Raw genomic sequence first — 20826 nt, forward strand, 5'->3', positions numbered from 1 at the left:
CTACAGCTCCATTCACACCAGGGACACATTGGATGTATCCTTACAACTAAAAAGAGCAGTGTCTAGGTCCCTGTTGTGAATAAAGTGGTAGTAGGCATGAGTGGTAGTAGGCATGCGTGGCCTTTCACTCCTTTCACTGTCTTTGGGAGTGCTGGTCACCAATGCTCCCATAGACCCAAAGAAGTGAATGACATAGCTGTAGTCACACATGCACACTACTGCCCTTTAGACCCATATGGAGTGCTAGTCACTCCAACGTCAACAAGACTGTCACGAGTTTCACTTAAAGAACAAGCAAAAATAGCACAGCATTGTCAGACAAATAGCTTCCAATTGTGGTTTTATTATTCTCGCAGCAATAAGTGAATTGAAAACACAAAATGTACCAAACTTGTAGCACACCAGCTTCTAACCCATCTTGGGTTTCGCCTGTCGGCTTCTTCTTGGGGCAATCTAATCATCCATGTTTCTTTAATGTTGGCTTCTAGACGTGGTTTGTTTATGTGATATTTGTGCCAAACAATCTTCTGAGAAAATCAAAACCTTTCTGACTGCATTTGAAAATGTTAGGAGTCCAAAAGTCAGAGGAATCACCATCCTGAATTTTAAAATGTCTCAGAATATGTAGGTGCTGTATATTAATAAAGATTAATATTGTCAGTCCTCTCATAACATATTTGCCAGTTATGTCTCAAGGCGTTATACACAAGTCACCTTACATGTCAGATCATTGCGTACTATTCCATATAGGACTGAAGCTAATAAGAACGTGATAAGTCTTCTAATTGCTCATGTCCACCGCCACACACAGTGAAACGTTCTTCGAATACCTGACTTTTTTTTACAGCTGCAGTTAATTAATAATGTCTGTGATTTGGATGGTGCTTTCTAGATTTTACTGGATAAAGCCAACAGAAGTTGGATGGAGTTTGATGCTACATCACAAAAATTAGAGATGCTTCTACATGGGACTGAGAAGAAGAAGACTTCTGAGAATAGATATGCCCTGCGGTATTCCTTCTCTATTATTTCTGAGGAAATTAAAAGCAGGTTAGTTCAATACTTTGCTAATTAACAACACTCTCGAGATTGTAGTCAAGGCCATTCCCACCATTAAACGACTAGTCATTTTTGTCATTAAGATTCCGCCCAACAATCATGTACCATATGGGATGGTTCAAGTCATTAAGGAGGGTCTGTGAGACCATCTTTTCACTTTTCTGCCCATAATAATTGGTTCCTTCAATCAAGTAACGTTATTTCTTTTGTAACTAGTCCAGTTGTGACTGGCGAATTCTAACTGGTCATTGGCTGATGGCCTGGCTTCCCACTTTATAGAGAAAATAGACAATATCCGTCAGGAAATCCGCTCCCAGACACCAAGTGCAATGACTCCCATCCCTCCCTGCATCTCCCCTGGCTCACTTTCCACATTTGATCCATCACAGAAGAAGAAGTCTCCAAGGTCCTCTTCTCGCCCGACTACATGCACCACTGACCCCATTCCCTCACACCTCCTCCAGTCTCTCTCTCCAGCCGTCACAACTCACCTAACTGCAATTTTTAATCTCTCCCTCTCCTCTGGCATTTTCCTCTCCTCCTTTAAACACTCTATGATCACTCCATTACTAAAAAAAACCACCCTCGACCCATGCTGCACAAACAACTACAGACCGGTCTCCAATCTCCTCTTCATCTCAAAACTCTTGGAGCGCCTAGTCTACTCCCGCCTTACCCGTTACCTCTCCACTCATTCCCTCCTAGACCCTTCACAGTCCGGTTTCCGCCCCCTACATTCGACAGAAACTGCACTCATCAAGGTGACCAATGAGTTCTGACAGAAAAATGTAACGGTGACCACTCTCTACTCATTCTCCTCGACCTTTCTGCAGCTTTTGACACTGTTGACCACCCTCTTCTACTCTCTAGGCTCCAGTCACTAGGCATTAAGGACACTGCTCTCTCCTGGTTCTCCTCCTATCTTTCTGACCGCTCCTTCAGTGTTCTGTTCTCTGGCTCCACTTCCTCTCCTCTTCCTCTCACTGTCGGGGTACCTCAGGGCTCAGTCCTTGGCCCCCTTCTCTTCTCTCTCTACACAGCCCCAATTGGACAGACCATCAGCAGATTTGGCTTTCAGTACCATCTTTATGCTGATGACACACAACTATACACGTCATCCCCTGACCTTACCCCCGCTGCACTACAGAACGCCACTGACTGTCTGTCAGCAGTCTCCAACATCATGTCCGCTCTCTATCTGAAACTCAACCTCTCCAAAACTGAACTTCTCCTGCTCCCGCCTTCTGCTAACCTCCCTAAATCTGACATTTCCCTCTCCGTGGGTGGCACCATAATAACACCCCGGCAGCAGGCGCCCTGTCTGGGTGTTATGTTTGCCTCCGATCTCTCCTTCACTTCCCATATACAATCTCTTGCCCGCTCGTGCCGCTTACACCTAAAGAACATCTCTAGAATCCGCCCTTTTCTCACCATGGAGACAGCTAAAACCCTCACTGTCGCCCTGATCCACTCCCGCCTGGACTACTGTAACACTCTATTAATTGGCCTCCCCCTCACTCGACTTTCCCCTCTCCAGTCTATCCTTAATGCGGCAGCCAGGGTTGTCCATCTGGCTAATCATTACTCAGATGCATCTGCTCTTTGCCAGTCATTACACTGGCTGCCCATTCATTAGAGGGTACAATTCAAAGTACTTGTTCTCACCCACAAAGTTCTCCACAGTGCGGCACCCTCTTACATCTCCTCCCTCATTTCTGTCTATCGGCGTAGCCGACTGCTGCGCTCTGCAAATGACTTTCGACTAACCTCTGCACTGATCCGTACCTCCCACTCCCTACTCCAAGACTTCTCCCGTGCTGCGCCAATCCTCTGGAATGCTCTACCCCAAGATATTAGGACCATCGACAATTAGAATAGTTTTAGGCGCTCGCTCAAAACACATTTGTTCAGAGCGGCCTACCACGTTAACTAATCAAAGTAATTTTATGTTTGTGTGTGTGTGTAGCCCATTCACTATCTCCATCTACCCCCCACCCCCTGAAGATGGCTGGACCATCATTGTAAATACACACCTGTGCTTTGTATCTCCCCACCTCATTGTAGATTGTAAGCTCTCACGAGCAGGGTCGTCTTATTTTGCTTTATTATTGTATTGTTAACGTTGTTACTTATGACTGTTGTGTTTGAAACTGTTAAGCTGTAAAGCGCTGCGGAATATGTTAGCGCCATATAAATAAAGATTATTATTATTATTATTATTATTAGTAATCTGATTGTGGTGGATGAACATCACAGATCTTGTAAAGGAGGACCTTTAGCTGGAATTTTATTTAAGTAGAGTATATCCTCCAATTGGCTCTGCTTCTCTTATTCTGTAACAGTTTTTTTTTCTTTTGTGCCCCTCCATTCCAAAGTTATGCCACCTGATTAGCGAAGAAGCACATTTTCCCGTCAACCAATTGGGCGTTTACCAGAGAAGTTCTCTTTGGGCTTTTACTTTTTCCCCTTTGATGCCGGCCAATTAAAACATGGCCGGACCCACAGAGAAGTTCGGTGGTACACGCCCAGTTAGTTGAAGGAAATATTTTCACCATTATTATCGGGCAGCATAACGGAGGAGCACAGAAGAAAAAATAAAACTGTTCCACAATCAATGGAACAGGGGTCTGTGGGAACAAGACCCAAATATTACACCACAATTAATTAAATAAGAACATGAAAGATCCTTTTTATTTCTTTGAAACATATAAAGGAACACTAAACTTAGAAATGAATTAATTAGTGATGAAATTAAATAAGAAATATAGGCGTCCACTACAGCCAGTCTTGTAGAACTCCTTCAGAGGACCAAGGAGTCAATCTCCTTCTGGTCAGCTCCATCTTCATTTACATGGTGGCCTATTGAAGTCCTTTCTTATTGACAGAGGGGTATGGCTTGGCGATCTTTTGATCTACTGCATAAATAGCAGAGGGGGAGGCTTCTGCTGCAGGCAGTTGTGTTACAGCCTCACGCAAGGTAGTGAGGAGAAGCACAGATGTAGGATGAGACAAAATAGGATCAAGGACAAAAGAAGAGATTAGATGTTAGATTTTGTTTTAATTTTTTTAGTATTTTCTGTGTTTATCTATTCCTTAGTTTTGATCAGTTCCATCACTATCACGTTATCATTAATTCTTCTGCACTTTTCAGTACTGTTGTTGACATTAATTGATTTTAATTTTTTTTTGCTTTAGAATACAATCTCTGAGCATTACAATAAATGTCCTGTTGCCCATTGAGGAGGACGTGTCTCTTTGTGAATCAAGCGGACTGACTCCAATCCATGGGGTAGAACATTTCACAATTTCCAACATTGGCTCCATGTTTCAAAATCTGCAGGTGCGTATACTTATCATAGCCTGTGTGGCTTCTGTTTATGGAGCTTAGGGAGACAGATCAAGACAGGTCAACCTCATTCCCTATGTTAGTGAATAGTAACAATGGGTTCAGGTTGATAATTCTGTATTCAGCTGATTGAAGGGAAAGTGTTTAAATCACATTTTTATACTAAACAATTTTTGGAACTCTTTGGTAATTTCTTTTATATTTCTTCTATATTTTCATTTACATAAAAATATCATAGGCCTAATTTTAGATAGGTACTTATTGTTCTGTAGCTAGCATTTCTCAGCAGTCTCATTATCATTACAGACAAGATTATAATGATAGATAACCTTTCATTATTCAGTTGTATAACACATTATCCACCATTCACAATTGGTGATGTCACAGCTCATCTCCTCCTCCTCCTGTACAATGATTGATAACACCTTTATATACAGTAGATAAGGCTAGTTTCACACTAGCGTTTATCCGGGCTGCGGAGGGATGCGGACTTCCTCCGTGAAGCCCCACCCACTGCCGTTCCTCTTCGTTCAGCTCCGCCTACGGCTGCATGCGGTGTGCGCACCCTATCTTTAACATTGGGTACGCAGGCCATGCCGCTGTATGCGGATGCCGCCGCATGCGTCGTTTTGATATTGTGGCATCTGCACGAAAACGCAACATGTTGCGTTTGGCACAGGTCGTCGCACCGTCAAAACGACGCATGCAGCGGCATCCGCATACAGCGGCGTGGCCTGCGTACCCAATGAATCCACATTTATACAAAAATAAATATATAGCGTACATTCACCAATAATATATAAACCTACAACATAATGCACAACTCAGATAATTATAATAAACATAATTTTATTAATCATAAAAATACAACATAACATATATAAAAGGGAAAACAAAAACAGGTGGAAAAAAGTACGGGGTGTCACAAGGACCAATACAATATTTATAGTGGCTCATAAAATCTATAATAGATATAAATATACCTTTAATGGACACTAAAATATATACAAAAATACTCCTATGTCAGTACCCACAAAATAGATGATTGTAATTTCCATATCATTAATAAGGCAACATGGCTCAGAATATATACTACCATAAAAAGCTAATGTGCAAACATTGTCTTTTTATATAAATCAATAATAGCATAGTAATATAGAAAGTTAATTGCATATAATAAATGTAAGATTTATAAAAATCAAAGTGTCATAGTGCAAAAAAAGTGCACAAGAAATAATATAGCAGCACAATATGATTATTTATGTTCAATACATTTAGCGCCCGTAAGAGAAGAAGGGAACAAAATACCATGTATAGTATAATCTCATATAGATATAAAATTATATACTATTGCTAAACTGCCCCAATGTGCCTATGATATCGTGTATCTCATGTTATTGCGTAAACATTTAGAAAGAACAAGGTAGTAAGCATCAAGATTAAAGAGATACACAATATGGTGGGATACTTAACCGTGTAAATAGTCCTGTGGCAGCCCGCACCTGCCCGACGCGCGTTTCGCCTGAGCTTTAACGAGGGAATGAACTGGTGACTGGTAGAACGGTATTTAACTGACAAGGGACCAATCGGTGGTGTCGTGCATAATAAATGAGTAGTGAACAGCTAGGAATAGACGCGTATATTCTACCATGCATGGTAGCGCCGGAGTTAGACTCCTCCCACATGGCGCGTCTCCTAGGAGCGCATCACGTGGGGGAGAAAAACAACAGCGTGCGTTCCAACCTACAATGCATAAAGCGCCAAAAGTAACCGTGGAAATGTGGCAAGTGAGTATGACACAACAGGAACCAGAGTATATGCCCGGCGCCGTCATCAAATCATATAAAGAATGACTAAAAGATCTAAAAAGGAAAACAAAAAAGAAGAGAGACAAAAAAGAGAGAAAAAAAAAGGAAAATCTTTTTAGATCTTTCGCCACATTCACATTAAATTCTGTCCGTTATTACATATGTACTGCATTTTACTGCCTGTATATATCGGTGTTTATATATTTATTGCACTATTCATTATGCACTATAATTACACTATTTATCTTACACTATGTATTTTTATACAGATCTCAGCTTTGTTAATTAGCTTTCTTATTTGATATGTCATTCTTTATATGATTTGATGACGGCGCCAGGCATATACTCTGGTTCCTGTTGTGTCATACTCACTCGCCACATTTCCACGGTTACTTTCGGCGCTTTATGCGCTCCAGGTTGGATAAACGCTATTGTGAAAAACGCTAGTGTGAAACTAGTCTCACACATTATCCACCATTCACAATAGGTGATATCACAGCTCACCTCCTCCTCCTGTACAATGACTGATATCACCTCTATATACAGTAGATAACACAGGATCCACCATTCACAATAGGTGATGTCACAGCTCACCTCCTCCTCCTGTACAATGTCTGATAACACCTCTATATACAGTAAATAACACAGGATCCACCATTCACAATAGGTGATGTCACATCTCACCTCCTCCTGTACAGTGACTGAAAACACCTCTATATCCAGTAGATAACACAGGATCCACCATTCACAATAGATGATGTCACAGCTCACCTCCTCCTCCTGTACAATGACTGATAACACCTCTATATACAGTAGATAACACAGGATCCACCATTCACAATAGGTGATATCACAGCTCACCTCCTCCTCCTGTACAATGACTGATAACACCTCTATATACAGTAGATAAGACAGGATCCACCATTCACAATAGGTGATGTCACAGCTCACCTCCTCCTGTACAATGACTGATAACACCTCTATATACAGTAGATAACACATGATCGACCATTCACAATAGGTGATATCACAGATCACCTCCTCCTCTTGTACAGTGCCTGATACCACCTCTATATACAGTAGATAACACAGGATCCCCTATTCACAATAGGTGATGTCACAGCTCACCTCCTCCTCCTGTACAATGACTGATAACACCTCTATATACAGTAGATAACACAGGATCCACCATTCACAATAGGTGATGTCACAGCTCACCTCCTCCTCCTGTACAATGACTGATAACCCCTCTATATACAGTAGATAACACAGGATCCACCATTCACAATAGGTGATGTCACAGCTCACCTCCTCCTCCTGTACAATGACTGATAACCCCTCTATATACAGTAGATAACACAGGATCCACCATTCACAATAGGTGATGTCACAGCTCACCTCCTCCTGTACAAGGACTGATAATACCTCTAAAATGGTGAATAGACGTTAGAGCTCACAGCTCAGTAAGGCTACGTTCACATTGGCGTTCCGCCAATGTGCGTCGCTGTTGCGCCGGCGACGCAGCGGCGACGCGCCCCTATGTTTAACATAGGGGACGCGTGCGTCGTTTTGGTGGCGTTTTTCGCCACGTGCGTCGTTTCCGACGCTAGCGTCGGACGCAAGGAAACGCTACATGTAGCATTTTCTGTGCGTCCGATTTTCGTCGGAAAACGACGCACGCGTCGCAAAACGCGCGCGTTTTTGCGCGCGTTTGCGTGCGTTTTAGCGTGCGTCGCGCGTTGCGTCGCCGACGCACGGCGGCGCAACGCTAATGTGAACGTAGCCTAATAGACACAGTAAGAGAAAGCCATATAAAACATTCCACAAATACTCCAGACAGTAATGTGTTGCACAGATGCAGCAGTGAAGAGTATAAGTCTGGGATGTATACAGAGATGTCATTGATCAGATTGAGAGATAAATAGGAGAGGTACAAGCAGTGTCAGTCTCCATGTGACTGATCAGTGATACATTATAGCTGGTCCTGCTGCATTTGAATCGCACAGTTTTTTCCTTCATTATTAAGCAGCAGCCAGGTCGCACAATATTTAAAAAGAATAATCTGAAATTAGTATCAATCGGAGAAGTTGTGCTGGCTTGTCACAAGTGATTGTACAGAGAGTTTTTTTTTTCCATTTGTTTGTGTAATCCTTTCTGAGAATGGGGGGAATAATTGTTTTTTATTTATTTTTTAAATACAAAAGAAAATTCCCCCAAAATCCAGAAATTCAACTGTAGTTTTACTAGTCAAATTTTACATGTAGCCAGCACTATTACAGCACCATTTTGCAGGTTCTGAATCTTTGAACTTGTACCTACCTAGCATTTCTTGTTAAAGGCTTTTTGGGAAAAGAAGTTGAATTTTGTTTAAAAGAAAGAAAAAAAAGGAAAAAAGAAAACTAAACCTTTCCTGCATGTCTTGTTTTTGCATACATACTTAACTAGTCCATTGACATTCATGTATGCCACCCAAACACTTCATCTTCTTGTTACATTAGACTTTTTGGTAGATTACTCATGAGCTTCTTGTTACGTCATTTTTAGAAAGGAAGAGGGGAGAAATAACAAATGTTAATTATAGTGAACTGTAAAAGAAAAGTCTGTCCGTGGACTGTGTTGTTAACGGGACTAATAGCTATTCTGTGTCTCTATGTTGAGCTCAGTTGGACATTACTAAGGCTGTGTTTGTGTTAAAGAGCTTAAAAGGATTTCGATACAGTCCTAGGAGACCTCAGGGTGTTAGGCGCATCTTTTCAAGGCAAATGGAGGCTTTGCAATTTGTGGTGAATCAATTTAATGCAAATCAAATTTTTTGGGGAAAAAATTTGTCAAAGCTGGAAAATTCTGGTTTCTAAAGTTTTGATCATCTCTGGTTATGATTAATCGTGTCATCCAATAATATTTTTTCCCCGTCTTTTATAGATTGTGCAGAGTTCTGTCCAAGATCAAATTCAGCAGTGTCACAATCTGGAATCCGCTGCCGAGGTCGTGGATCCATCACGTCCAGTAGATGTGGAAGCTGTCCCGTCTGTTGTACTTCAGTACAAAAATCAACTCGAAGCAACACATGAAGTAATGAAGGAAAGAGAAGATCTTCTGAAAGAACTGGAGATATTTCTAACTTCCCTTACGACAACGAAGCTGGCCATCCAGGCGGAAGCCGCAATGCTGGGAAATGATAGATCTGCTTTGCTTCTCAAGCAGAAGGACCTTGAAGAACTAAAACAGAAAGTATACAGACTACGGCAAGAGGCCGAAGAGCTGGACGGACGTCTAGAACCAGCAGATATCTTCCTGGAAGACCCAGAACGTGGAGGACGGACATCATGCCAGAGAATGCTCGATGGGTTCTTTCAAAAGATACAAATTGTAGAACAATCTATTTTACTGAAGTTACGAAACTCAGAAAGTGAAACGGCCACCGGGGCACATTCACTAAACGGGACTGTGCAGCCTGAGATGGTGCAGTTCACAGTATCTAAGCTGGACACAGTGTTGCAAGAGATTAAGGTAAAGTCATTACTCTGCATGGTGTATGATTAAAGATATTTTGTGGTAACAGACCCTAACACTACATATTCAGACATGGTTCCGGTAAAGTTTAAAGCTCAGATCACTATGAATCCTCTGCATGTTTTGTGGATCCATAATGGTACGGACTATGTTCTGCTCAAATGCTTGGGAGAAATTGTAGCATTTTCACCACAGTCTAAACCTAGCTCTACCCCTAGCCCTAAGCTTTACACTAACCAAAGCCCTAACCCTAGTCATATTGATTTCAAAATTATCTTACATTTTTCTAAATCCAAATCTTGGACTAACATTATTGGACCCTATACTTAAAGGACATGGACTATTTTGGGCATTTTTATATCTTAAATGCCTGTAGTTTAATTTGTCATAAAAAAGTAAAAAGTCAGCTTAGACAACCATTTAGAAATGCACTATTGAGTCTTACAGACAATGCCGTCAGATAAGGACACTTAAATAGTTCACTCAATCTGCAGCCAGCTATGAACTGTGATTCGTAGAGGCTGTAGAAGCCAAATGTTCAACATCGTGGTTGAAACCCTGTTGCAAAAAAAATCTTTACAACCAAAAGTACATGCATAAAATGAATGTCATCAAAAATTTATATTTTTATGTTAAATTTGTTTTTTTTACACATTTTAAATGTATTTATCATATTACTATGTATAATTAAAAAAATGCACTCTGACAACTAAACCTATTATTTAGGCTAATACTTCCCGGGTTGTTTTAGAAGCCACATACTGTAGATGTGGACAGCAATAAACTGTCTCTGACTCATTTACTGTTGCTTGAGATTTTTCTGGGCATCCTCTGATCTCAGCAGAGGTCATTGCACAGGAGGAGGAGTGTTATGACCTGGTGGTGAGAACAATAATGGACCTGGTGGTTAAGAGCACACGGAATGACCTGATAGTTACTAATAATACAGGACAAGCTCTGAGACGTGGGAACTCTGCTGACCGCAATACCTAATCCTATCACACACACCAGAAATAACCGTGGAGCGCTCCTGACGCTCCCTAGGCGCCTTGTCACAGCCTAAGGAACTAGCTAGCCCTAAAGAAAGAAAAATAAAGCCTACCTTGCCTCAGAGAAATTCCCCAAAGGAACAGGCAGCCCCCCACATATAATGACTGTGAGTAAAGATGAAAATCACAAACACAGAGATGAAATAGATTTAGCAAAGTGAGGCCCGACTTACTGAACAGACAGAGGATAGGAAAGGTAACTTTGCGGTCAGCACAAAAAACTACAAAAAGACCACGCCGAGGGCGCAAAAAGACCCTCCGCACCGACTCACGGTGCGGAGGCGCTCCCTCTGCGTCCCAGAGCTTCCAGCAAGCAAGACAAAAATCAAAATAGCAAGCTGGACAGAAAAATAGCAAACAGAGAAAAACAAGCAGGAACTTAGCTTCTGCTGGGAAGACAGGTCACAAGAACGATCCAGGAGCGAACTAGACCAATACTGGAACATTGACAGGTGGCATGGAGCAATGATCTAGGTGGAGTTAAATAGAGCAGCCAGCTGATGAATTAACCTCGTCACCTGTGGAAGGAACCTCAGAAGCCGCCGCCCCACTCACAACCACCAGAGGAAGCCCATGGACAGAACCAGGCGAAGTACCATTCATGACCACAGGAGGGAGCTTAACAACAGAATTCACAACAGAGGAGGTGAGCTGTAACATCACCTATTGTGATTGGTGTATCCTCCTGTACAATGACTGATAACACCTCTATATACAGTAGATAACACAGGATCCACCATTCACAATAGGTGATGTCACAGCTCACCTCTTCCTCCTGTACAATGACTGATAACACCTCTATATACAGTAGATAACACAGGATCCACCAATCACAATAGGCAATGTCACAGCTCCCCTCCTCCTCCTGTACAATGACTGATAACACCTCTATATACAGTAGATAACACAGGATCCACCATTCACAATAGGCAATGTCACAACTCCCCTCCTCCTCCTGTACAATGACTGATAACACATCTGCATACAGTAGATAACACAGGATCCACCATTCAGAACAGGTGATGTCACAGCTCACCTCCTCCTGTACAATGACTTATAACACCTCTATATACAGTAGATAACCCAGGAGGCGAGCTATGGCATCACCTATTGTATATGGTGGATCCTGTGTTGTATACTGTATATAGAGGTGTTATCAGTGATTGTACAGGAGGAGGAGGTGAGCTGTGATATCACCTATTGTGAATGGTGGATCCTGTGTTGTATACTGTATATAGAGGTGCTATCAGTCATTGTATCAGAGCAGGTGTCAGTCTCCATGTGACTGATCAGTGATACATTATAGCTGGTCCTGCTGCATTTGAATTGCACTGTTTTCTTCCTTCATTATTAAGCAGCAGGCAGGCCGCACAATATTTAAAAAGAATAATTTGAAATGCGTGTCAGTCAGAAAAGTTGTGCTGGCTTGTCACAAGTGATTCTACAGAGGTGTTTATTTATGTAATCCTTTTTTAGATTGGGGGGAATAATTGTTTTTTCTTTTTTTAAATACAAAAGAAAATTCCCCAAAATCCAGAAATTCAACTGCAGTTTTACTAGTCAAATTTTACATCTGTAGCCGCCACCATTACAGCTCCATTTTGTAGGTGCTGAATCTTTGAACTCGTACCTACCTAGCATTTCTTGTTACATGCTTTTTGGGAAGAGAAGCTGAATTTTGTTAAAAAGAGGAAAAAAGAAAACAAAACCTTTTGTTTTTGTACACCTACTTTACTGGTCCATTTGACATTCAAGTATTCTACACCAACACTTCAGCTTCACCAACACTTCAGCTTCTTGTTGCATTAGACTGTTTAGTAGATTACCCATGAACTTGGCGCTACTTGTTACATCCTTTTTAGAAAGGACGAGGGTAGAATTTTGTTAAATATGATTTTTTTTTTCTTTTAATGTAGATATTTTAAATTGTGATTTAAGATTAACAAATGTTAATTATAGTGTACGGTAAAAAAAAAAGTCTGTTCGTGGACGGTGTTGTTAAATGGGCTGATGGTTACTCTCTGTCTCTATGTTGAGGTCACTTTGACATTACTAAGGCTGTGTTTGTGTTAAAGAGCTTGGAAGGATTTGGATACAGTCCTAGGAGACCTAAGGGTGTTACGCGCATCTTTTCAAGGCAAATGGAGGCTTTGCAATTTGTGGTGAATCAACTTAATGCAAATCAAATTTTTGGGGAAAAAAATTGTCAAAGCTGGAAAATTCTGGTTTCAACAGTTTAGATCATCTCTTGTTATAATTAGTCGTGTCATTCAATAATATTTTTCTTTTATTCGTCTTTTATAGGATGTGCAGAGTTCTGTCCAAGATCAAATTCAGCAGTGTCACAATCTGGAATCCGCTGCCGAGGTCGTGGATCCATCACGTCCAGTAGATGTGGAAGCTGTCCCGTCTGTTGTACTTCAGTACAAAAGTCAACTCGAAGCAACACATGAAGTTATGAAGGAAAGAGAAGATCTTCTGAAAGAACTGGAGATATTTCTAACTTCCCTTACGACAACGAAGCTGGCCATCCAGGCGGAAGCCGCAATGCCGGGAAATGATAGATCTGCTTTGCTTCTCAAGCAGAAGAACCTTGAAGAACTAAAACAGAAAGTATACAGACTACGGCAAGAGGCCGAAGAGCTGGACGGACGTCTAGAACCAGCAGATATCTTCCTGGAAGACCCAGAACGTGGAGGACGGACATCATGCCAAACAATGCTCGATGGGTTCTTTGAAAAGATAAAAATTGTAGAACAATCTATTTTACTGAAGTTAAGAAACTCAGAAAGTGAAACGGCCACCGGGGCACATTCACTAAACGGGACTGTGCAGCCTGAGATGGTGCAGTTCACAGTATCTAAGCTGGACACAGTGTTGCAAGAGATTAAGGTAAAGTTATTACTCTGCATGGTGTATTATTATAGATATTTTGTGGTAACAGACCCTAACACTACATATTCAGACATAATAGTAATAATCTTTATTTTTATACAGCGCTAACATATTCCGCACGGCTTTACAGTTTGCACACATTATCATCACTGTCCCCGATTGGGCTCACAATCTAAATTCCCTATCAGTATGTCTTTGGAATGTGGGAGGAAACCGGAGTACCCGGAGGAAACCCATGCAAACATACAAACTCCTTGCAGATGTTGTCCAAGGTGGGATTAGAACCCAGGAACCCGGCGCTGCAAGGCTGCTGTGCTATCCACTGAGCCACCGTGCTGCCCAAGACATGGTTCTGGTAGAGTTTACAGCTCAGATCACTATGAATCCTCTGTATGTTTTGTGGATCCACAACGGTATGGACTATGTTCTGCTCAAATGCATGGGTGAAATTGTAGAATTTTCATCACACTCTACAGTAACCATGCAACGTCCAACAAAACACTAATTCCCTTATAAATTCTGCAAATACTGAGTTCAGCTGAGGCAAGTCAGGTATTTTATGTCCCCCTATCTTGTGGACTAGGTTTGTGCAAATTTTCTTTGTGTAACTATTTTATTACTGAAGCTCTAAACTTAGCTCTTACCCTAGCCCTAAGCTTTACACTAATCATAGCCCTAACCCTAGTTATTTTGGTTTCAAAATTGTCCCATATTTTTTTTAACTCCAAACCTTAGACTGACACTATTGGACCCTATACTTAAAGGACTGTTTGGGGGTATTTTTTTAATCTTAAATACATGTAGTTTAATTTGTCATATAAAAGTAAAAAATCTGCTTAAAAGATCATTTAGAAAAGCACTAATAAGGGTTACAGACCCTGCCATCAGATGAGGTAACTGAAATAGTTCACTCTTTTTGCAGCCAGCTATGAACTGTGAGACGTAGAGGCTGTAGAAGCCAAATGTTCAACATTTTGATTGAAGCCCTGTTGGCAAAAAAATCTTTACAGCCAAAAGTACATGCATAAAGTGAATGTGTCATCAGAAATATATATTTTTATGTTACATTTGTTATACATTTTAAATGTATTTATCATATTACTATGTATAATAAAAAAATGCACACTGATAACTAAACCTAATATTTAGGTTAATACTTCCTGGGTTGTTTTAGCAGCCACATAGTTGTAGACAGCAATAAACTGTCTCTGATACATTGACTGCTGCATAAGATTTTTCTGGGCATCCTCTGATCTCAGTATAGGTCATTGTACAGAAAGGGGAGGAGGCGAGCTGTGACATCACCTATTATGAATGGTGGATCCTTCTGTACAATGACTGATAACACAGTAGATAACACAGGAAGTGACCTGTGACATCACCTTTTGTGAATGGTGGATCCTGTGATATCTATTATATATACAGTAGAGGTGTTATCAGTCATTGTACAGGAGGAGGAGGTGAGCTGTGATATCACCTATTGTGAATGGTGGATCCTGTGTTATCTACTGTATATAGGAGGTGTAATCAGTCATTGTACAGGAGGAGGAGGTGAGCTGTGACATCACCTATTGTGTATGGGGGATCCTGTGTTATCTACTGTATATAGAGGTGTTATCAGTCATTGTACAGGAGGAGGAGAGGAGCTGTGACATCACCTATTGTGAATGGTGGATCCTGTGTTATCTACTGTATGTAGAGGTGTTATCAGTCATTGTACAGGAGGAGGAGGTGAGCTGTGACATCACCTATTATGAATGGTGGATCCTGTGTTATCTACTGTATATAGAGGTGTAATCAGTCATTGTACAGGAGGAGGAAGTGAGCTGTGACATTGCCTATTGTGAATGGTGTACTTTTCATTTACATCCTGTTTGGGATGACAATGACAGTGCTGAAAAGTTGTCTGTACAGAACAGGAAGCATAAGTCCAATATTAGTTACCGGTGTGAAAATTGCAAGATTTGTGTTATATTTTTTTTTCAATTTTGCATACTACTAGATATACTTAAAAAATTAATCAGAAATCTTTTAAAAGTACATTTAACATAAAAGTCCTGATTTAACCCCTTAACTGCCATCTGACGTACTATTATGCCAATGGCAGTATCCCCCTCTTTGATGTGGGCTCCGGCAGTTAGCCCACCTCAAAGCCAGGACATGTTAGGTGACTTGAACAGCTGACATGTGCCCGCAATAGCCGCAGGCAGAATCGCGATCCGCCTGCCGCTATTAACTAGTTAAAGGGAATCTGTGACCCCAAAATTGGCCTATAAACTAAGGCCACCAGCATCAGGGGCTTATCTACAGCATTCTGTAATGCTGTAGATAAGCCCCTGATGTATCCTGAAAGATAAGAAAAACAAGTTAGATTATACTCACCCAGGGGCGTTCCCGCTGCGGTCCGGTCCGAAGGGCGTCGCCCTCCGGGTCCAGCGCCTCCCATCTTCATACCATGACGTCCTCTTCTTGTCTTCCTGCCACGGCTCATGCGCAGGCATTACAGAATGCTGTAGATAAGCCCCTGATGCCAGTGTCCTTAGTTTATAGGCCAGTTTTGGGTTGACAGATTCCCTTTAAATGCTGCTGTCAAACTCTGACAGCGGCATTTAACAAGCGCTTCTGGCCATCGGGATGGAAATATTCACAGCGGTGACCTGCGTCACGTGATCGCGGGTCACCGGTGTGTCGGCATGACAACCAGAGGTCTTTTTGAGACCTCTATGGTTGTTGATGCCGGATTGCTGTGAGCGCCACCCTGTGGTCGGCGCTCATAGCAAGCCTGTAATTCAGCTGCATAGGAGCGATCTGAGCATTGCCCTCTATGTAGCAGAAGTTGTGGCAGCCTCCCATGGAGGCTATTGAAGCATGCCAAAAGTAAAAAAAAATGTTTTTAAAAATATGAAAAAAAAAGTAAATAAATAAAAGTTCAAATCACCCCCCTTTTGCCCCATTCAAAATAAAACAATAAAAATAAAATCAAACATAGACATATTTGGTATCAGAATCGCCAGATCTATCAATAAAAAAGGATTAACCTGGTCGCTAAACCACGTAGCGAGAAAAAAAATCAAACCGCTAGAATTACCTTTTTTTGTGTCGCCGCAATATTGCATTAAAATGTCTTAAAGGCGATCAAAAGAATGTATCTGCACAAAAATGGTATAATTAAAAACATCAGCTCGGCACACAGCAAATAAGCCCTTACCCAACCCAATGCTACAGGTCTAGGAAAATGGCACAATTTTTTTTTTTAAGTAAATTTTGGAATTTTTTTCACCATTTAGATAAAAAATAACCAAGACATGTTAGGTGTCTATGAACTCGTAATGACCTGGAGAATCATAATGGCAGGTCAGTTTTAGCATTTAGTGAACCTAGCAAAAAAGCCAAACAAAAAAACAGTGTGGGATTGCACTTTTTTTTTTGCAATTTCACTGCACTTGGAAATTTTTTCCCTGTTTTCTTTTACACGACATTGTAAAACCAATAATATTGTTCAAAAGCACAACTCGTCCCGCAAAAAATAAGCCCTCACATGGCCATATTGATGGAAAAATAAAAAATGTTATGGCTTTGGGAAGGAGGGGAGCGAAAAACGAAAGCACAAAACCGAAAAAAAGCTCCGGTCATAGGTCATTTTTATGATACCTTCCCTTTAAGTTAAAAAAAAATCTCTAAAGGTGTTCATTATCTTTAAAGGGAACCTGTCACCTGAATTTGGCGGGACCAGTTTTGGGTCATATGGGCGGAGTTTTCAGGTGTTTGATTCACCCTTTCCTTACCCGCTGGCTGCATGCTGGACGAAATATTGGATTGAAGTTCATTCTCTGTCCTCCGTAGTACACGCCTGCGCAAGGCAAGATTACCTTGCGCAGGCGTGTACTACGGAGGACAGAGAATGAACTTCAATCCAATATTGCGGCCAGCATGCAGCCAGCGGGTAAGAAAAGGGTGAATCAAACACCTGAAAACTCCGCCCATATGACCCAAAACTGGTCCCGCCAAATTCAGGTGACAGGTTCCCTTTAAGGAAGTTTCTGCTGCTATGCAACTAATACATGACCTGAAATGCAAGTACATGACATAGAGATACCTTTTTGGAAGCTACTGATTACCTATGTTATGCAACACTCCCTCAGCCTCAGTTTTGCCTAATATGCTCCTTTATGTACATATATTTATCAGACCTAGGGATGTCAAGCAATAATTGGTGTAAAAATTATTTTTTGGGGGAAATGAATTAAATTTTGTAATATTGCTAATTTCTGAAAACTGCACAATTCCAATTAAAAACCTCTGTTTTTCCTCATCTCAACGAGTAAATTAATATTTATTTGTGGCACAACCTATTTATGAAAAAAAAGAAACTAAAATATTAATGCAAAAAAAATCATACTAAAGTGCCGAGTTTTCTGTGTTCCCTTCTCAGGATGTCCAGAACACTTGTGAAATTGAGATCAAACATTTGGACAGCTTGGACGCCTCTTATGTTGAACCGATCTCGAAACATAAGACTGAGCTTCAAGCAATGAATGAAGTGATGAAAGAACGAGAGAAAACCCTTGAGTCCCTGGGAGGATTTCTATCTTCTCTTAACATAGCAAAAATGTCAATTGAAGCTGAGTTTCCAGGACCTGGTATGGACAGGACCACTCTGCAGGAGAAGCAGCAGAGACTTGAGTCTTTAGAAAAAGACATCTATCTTCTGGGTCAAGAAGCTGAGAAGCTTGATGACTGTATGCAAGCCGCTGAGATAATCCTGGAAGATCCAGAAAATGGTGGTGAAACCTCATGCAAGAAAATGATAAGTGCCTTCTTTGAGAAGTTAGAAAACGCCCAGCAAGCTGTCCAGGGTGCGCTACAGAGCCTACAAGAAACCGAGACCCATGAGCATCTGAACGAGCGTCTGAAGGACTTATGCAAAAATATTCAAGATATTCGAGATCAAATTGATAAAATTGGCCTAAAAGAACCAACTGTTCCTGCCGTACAACAGAGGTATGTAAGAATACCACCCTGTACGTATAGAGATATAGTGCCGAAATATGGGAGGTTAGGCCATGTCCAGATATCCAGTGCCAAGAAATGAAATGGGTCAAGTCAGGAAAAAAAAGAGCGTAAACCAAAACTTTTCCAAAAAAATGTACTATGCCATTTGGAGAGAGGTTCACACTGAGTTTTTTAGGTCAATTTTTAAGAATATTTAAATATTTTTGACTATTGACGTGTTGTCCCATTGTTGTCAGAGTATCTGAAGTGATTTTTAATATGGATTCTGGAGCATAATCAAAAATGTCTGTAAGAAAAAAACTCAGTGTGAACATACCCATTGGGTATTTTTTACTTGTGATATGTTCGATACCCTTCAGTTAAGAGGTGGCTGCTTATGTGTTTCCCTCTCCATTGAAGTCTGTGGGAATAATGCCTCAATAACTTATTCTATGTACATGTTTTATCCGTGTCTTTTATGGATAGAAGATGTACCCCTTAAAGTCTATAGAACCTTTTATGGCTTTGGGGGGGGGGGGGGGGGTGTTTGGTTTTTTTTTGTTTTCTTTTGTGTGTCCTCAAAAAAAACAAATCCGAGTCAAAGGTCTAACTTGCTCATTGTTTTATTTAATTGTATGAATATATATTTTAACATCATATAAGAATGAATAACTGACAATAAACAGTGATTGAAAGGGGACAAAGGATCAGAAATCAGAGTTAAAATGATGTAAAGTATAATGACCAAGAGATCTAGATGTAATTTGACTGTTTGGTCGTCAAGATTGTTAGTCCTTTAGCATTACCCAGGGTGCACCACATGGAGGCGGACTAACGTTTCAACCCTTGATCATTCAAATTATGAGTTTGTTATTCAAGTGTTTCATTTTTCTTCTTTTTAAGAGGTAGGAGAAACTTGGAATTTTTTTTATTTGCACATTAGAAAATTTGATGAGACACTGATGGTAAAAATGGCTACATGGCCAAACAATGTTCCTTTATGCATTTGATGGAAACCTACTGTTTTTAATCACTGTGCTGAATCCAATTCTCATCAGTTGTCAGAATGAGGAAGCTTGGGAATCAGTGGCAGAGGTGGGACCCATACCTATATGATGTACCCTATAATTAGATGCTTTTTCTATAAAGCCACTTTATGGCCATCTGAAAGCTCACTGGTCTTCAAAATATTTTGCTACTTTGGTCTTGGGACTATCCTGATTTAGGACAAGACTGATGGCTCCCACTCATTTTATTCTTGCATGTCTCAACTGCATCTAGGATGAGAACGTTATATTGGACTTATTATTGGCTCTTCAAGATTCACTTTTCTCCTACGCTTCATTGGGGGACACAGGACCATGGGTGTTATGCTGCTGCCACTAGGAGGACACTAAGTAATACAGAAAGAATAGCTCCTCCCCTGCAGAATATACCCTCCTGCTTGCTCCTAGTGAACCAGTTTTTGCTTAGTGTCTGTAGGAGGCACTTGGGTCTGCTTTGAGACCCCACCGTTTTTTTTTTTATTCTATTTTTCCCTTAACGGAGCGAATGAGGGTGACGGACCCTTTCTAGGTTCCAATCTCCCCCGAACCATCAACAGGCAAGAACGCGGAGCGTCCCTCCCCGTACCCTTTCCTGCACCGTTGGATGCCAGCCCTGAGCTCACTTTACGGGCGACGGTTCCTTCGCGTTCCGATCTCACCCCTCCATAGCAGGCGACCACATGGAGTAGCCCTCCATTTACCTCTCCTGGAGCCAGGTGCATAGCCGGACATGATGTTTATGGCGTCCGTGCAGCCCCCCACTGCATCACCACTGTTATAGCGGATGATGAAAGGCGGCAGAAGCTCCCCACCCCCTCTCTGACTCCCTGACTATGGCGACGGTGGATTGAGCACCGGCCCACCGTATCTACTGTGAGTACACCTGCGGGTCCGAGCCGCTGGGGGGTCCTGGTCCCTGGGATACGGGAGGTCCGCAGATACCTTAAAGCCGGGGTCCGTGGATCACGTCGCACAAATAGCGGTAGCGGCACTACAGGCTGCAACCGCAAGCTTAAAATTTAGCCCCCGGCTTCTCCCTCTTCTAGGCCGGAACGTTGACTCCGCCCACCGGTAGTTACACCTACCCACTCTCTCTGGCGCTTCTCATTCTGTGAGAA

General features: G+C 41.4%; 1 protein-coding gene across 4 annotated transcripts in view; it reads left to right on the forward strand.

Annotated features, from left to right (window-relative positions):
• Positions 1-20826, forward strand: part of SYNE2 (spectrin repeat containing nuclear envelope protein 2) — a 395759-nt gene that overhangs the window by 136515 nt on the left and 238418 nt on the right. For all 4 annotated transcript variants that reach the window (XM_069733882.1, XM_069733900.1, XM_069733891.1 and 1 more), the window contains exons 28-32: positions 893-1050; positions 4255-4399; positions 9136-9723; positions 13080-13667; positions 18103-18671. In XM_069733882.1, the coding sequence (XP_069589983.1) occupies positions 893-1050; positions 4255-4399; positions 9136-9723; positions 13080-13667; positions 18103-18671 (2048 nt within the window). The remainder of the gene's footprint in view (positions 1-892; positions 1051-4254; positions 4400-9135; positions 9724-13079; positions 13668-18102; positions 18672-20826) is intronic.

The sequence above is a fragment of the Ranitomeya imitator genome, chromosome 1 (genome assembly GCF_032444005.1).
Source record: "Ranitomeya imitator isolate aRanImi1 chromosome 1, aRanImi1.pri, whole genome shotgun sequence".
In the NCBI taxonomy this organism is placed as follows: Eukaryota; Metazoa; Chordata; class Amphibia; order Anura; family Dendrobatidae; genus Ranitomeya; species Ranitomeya imitator.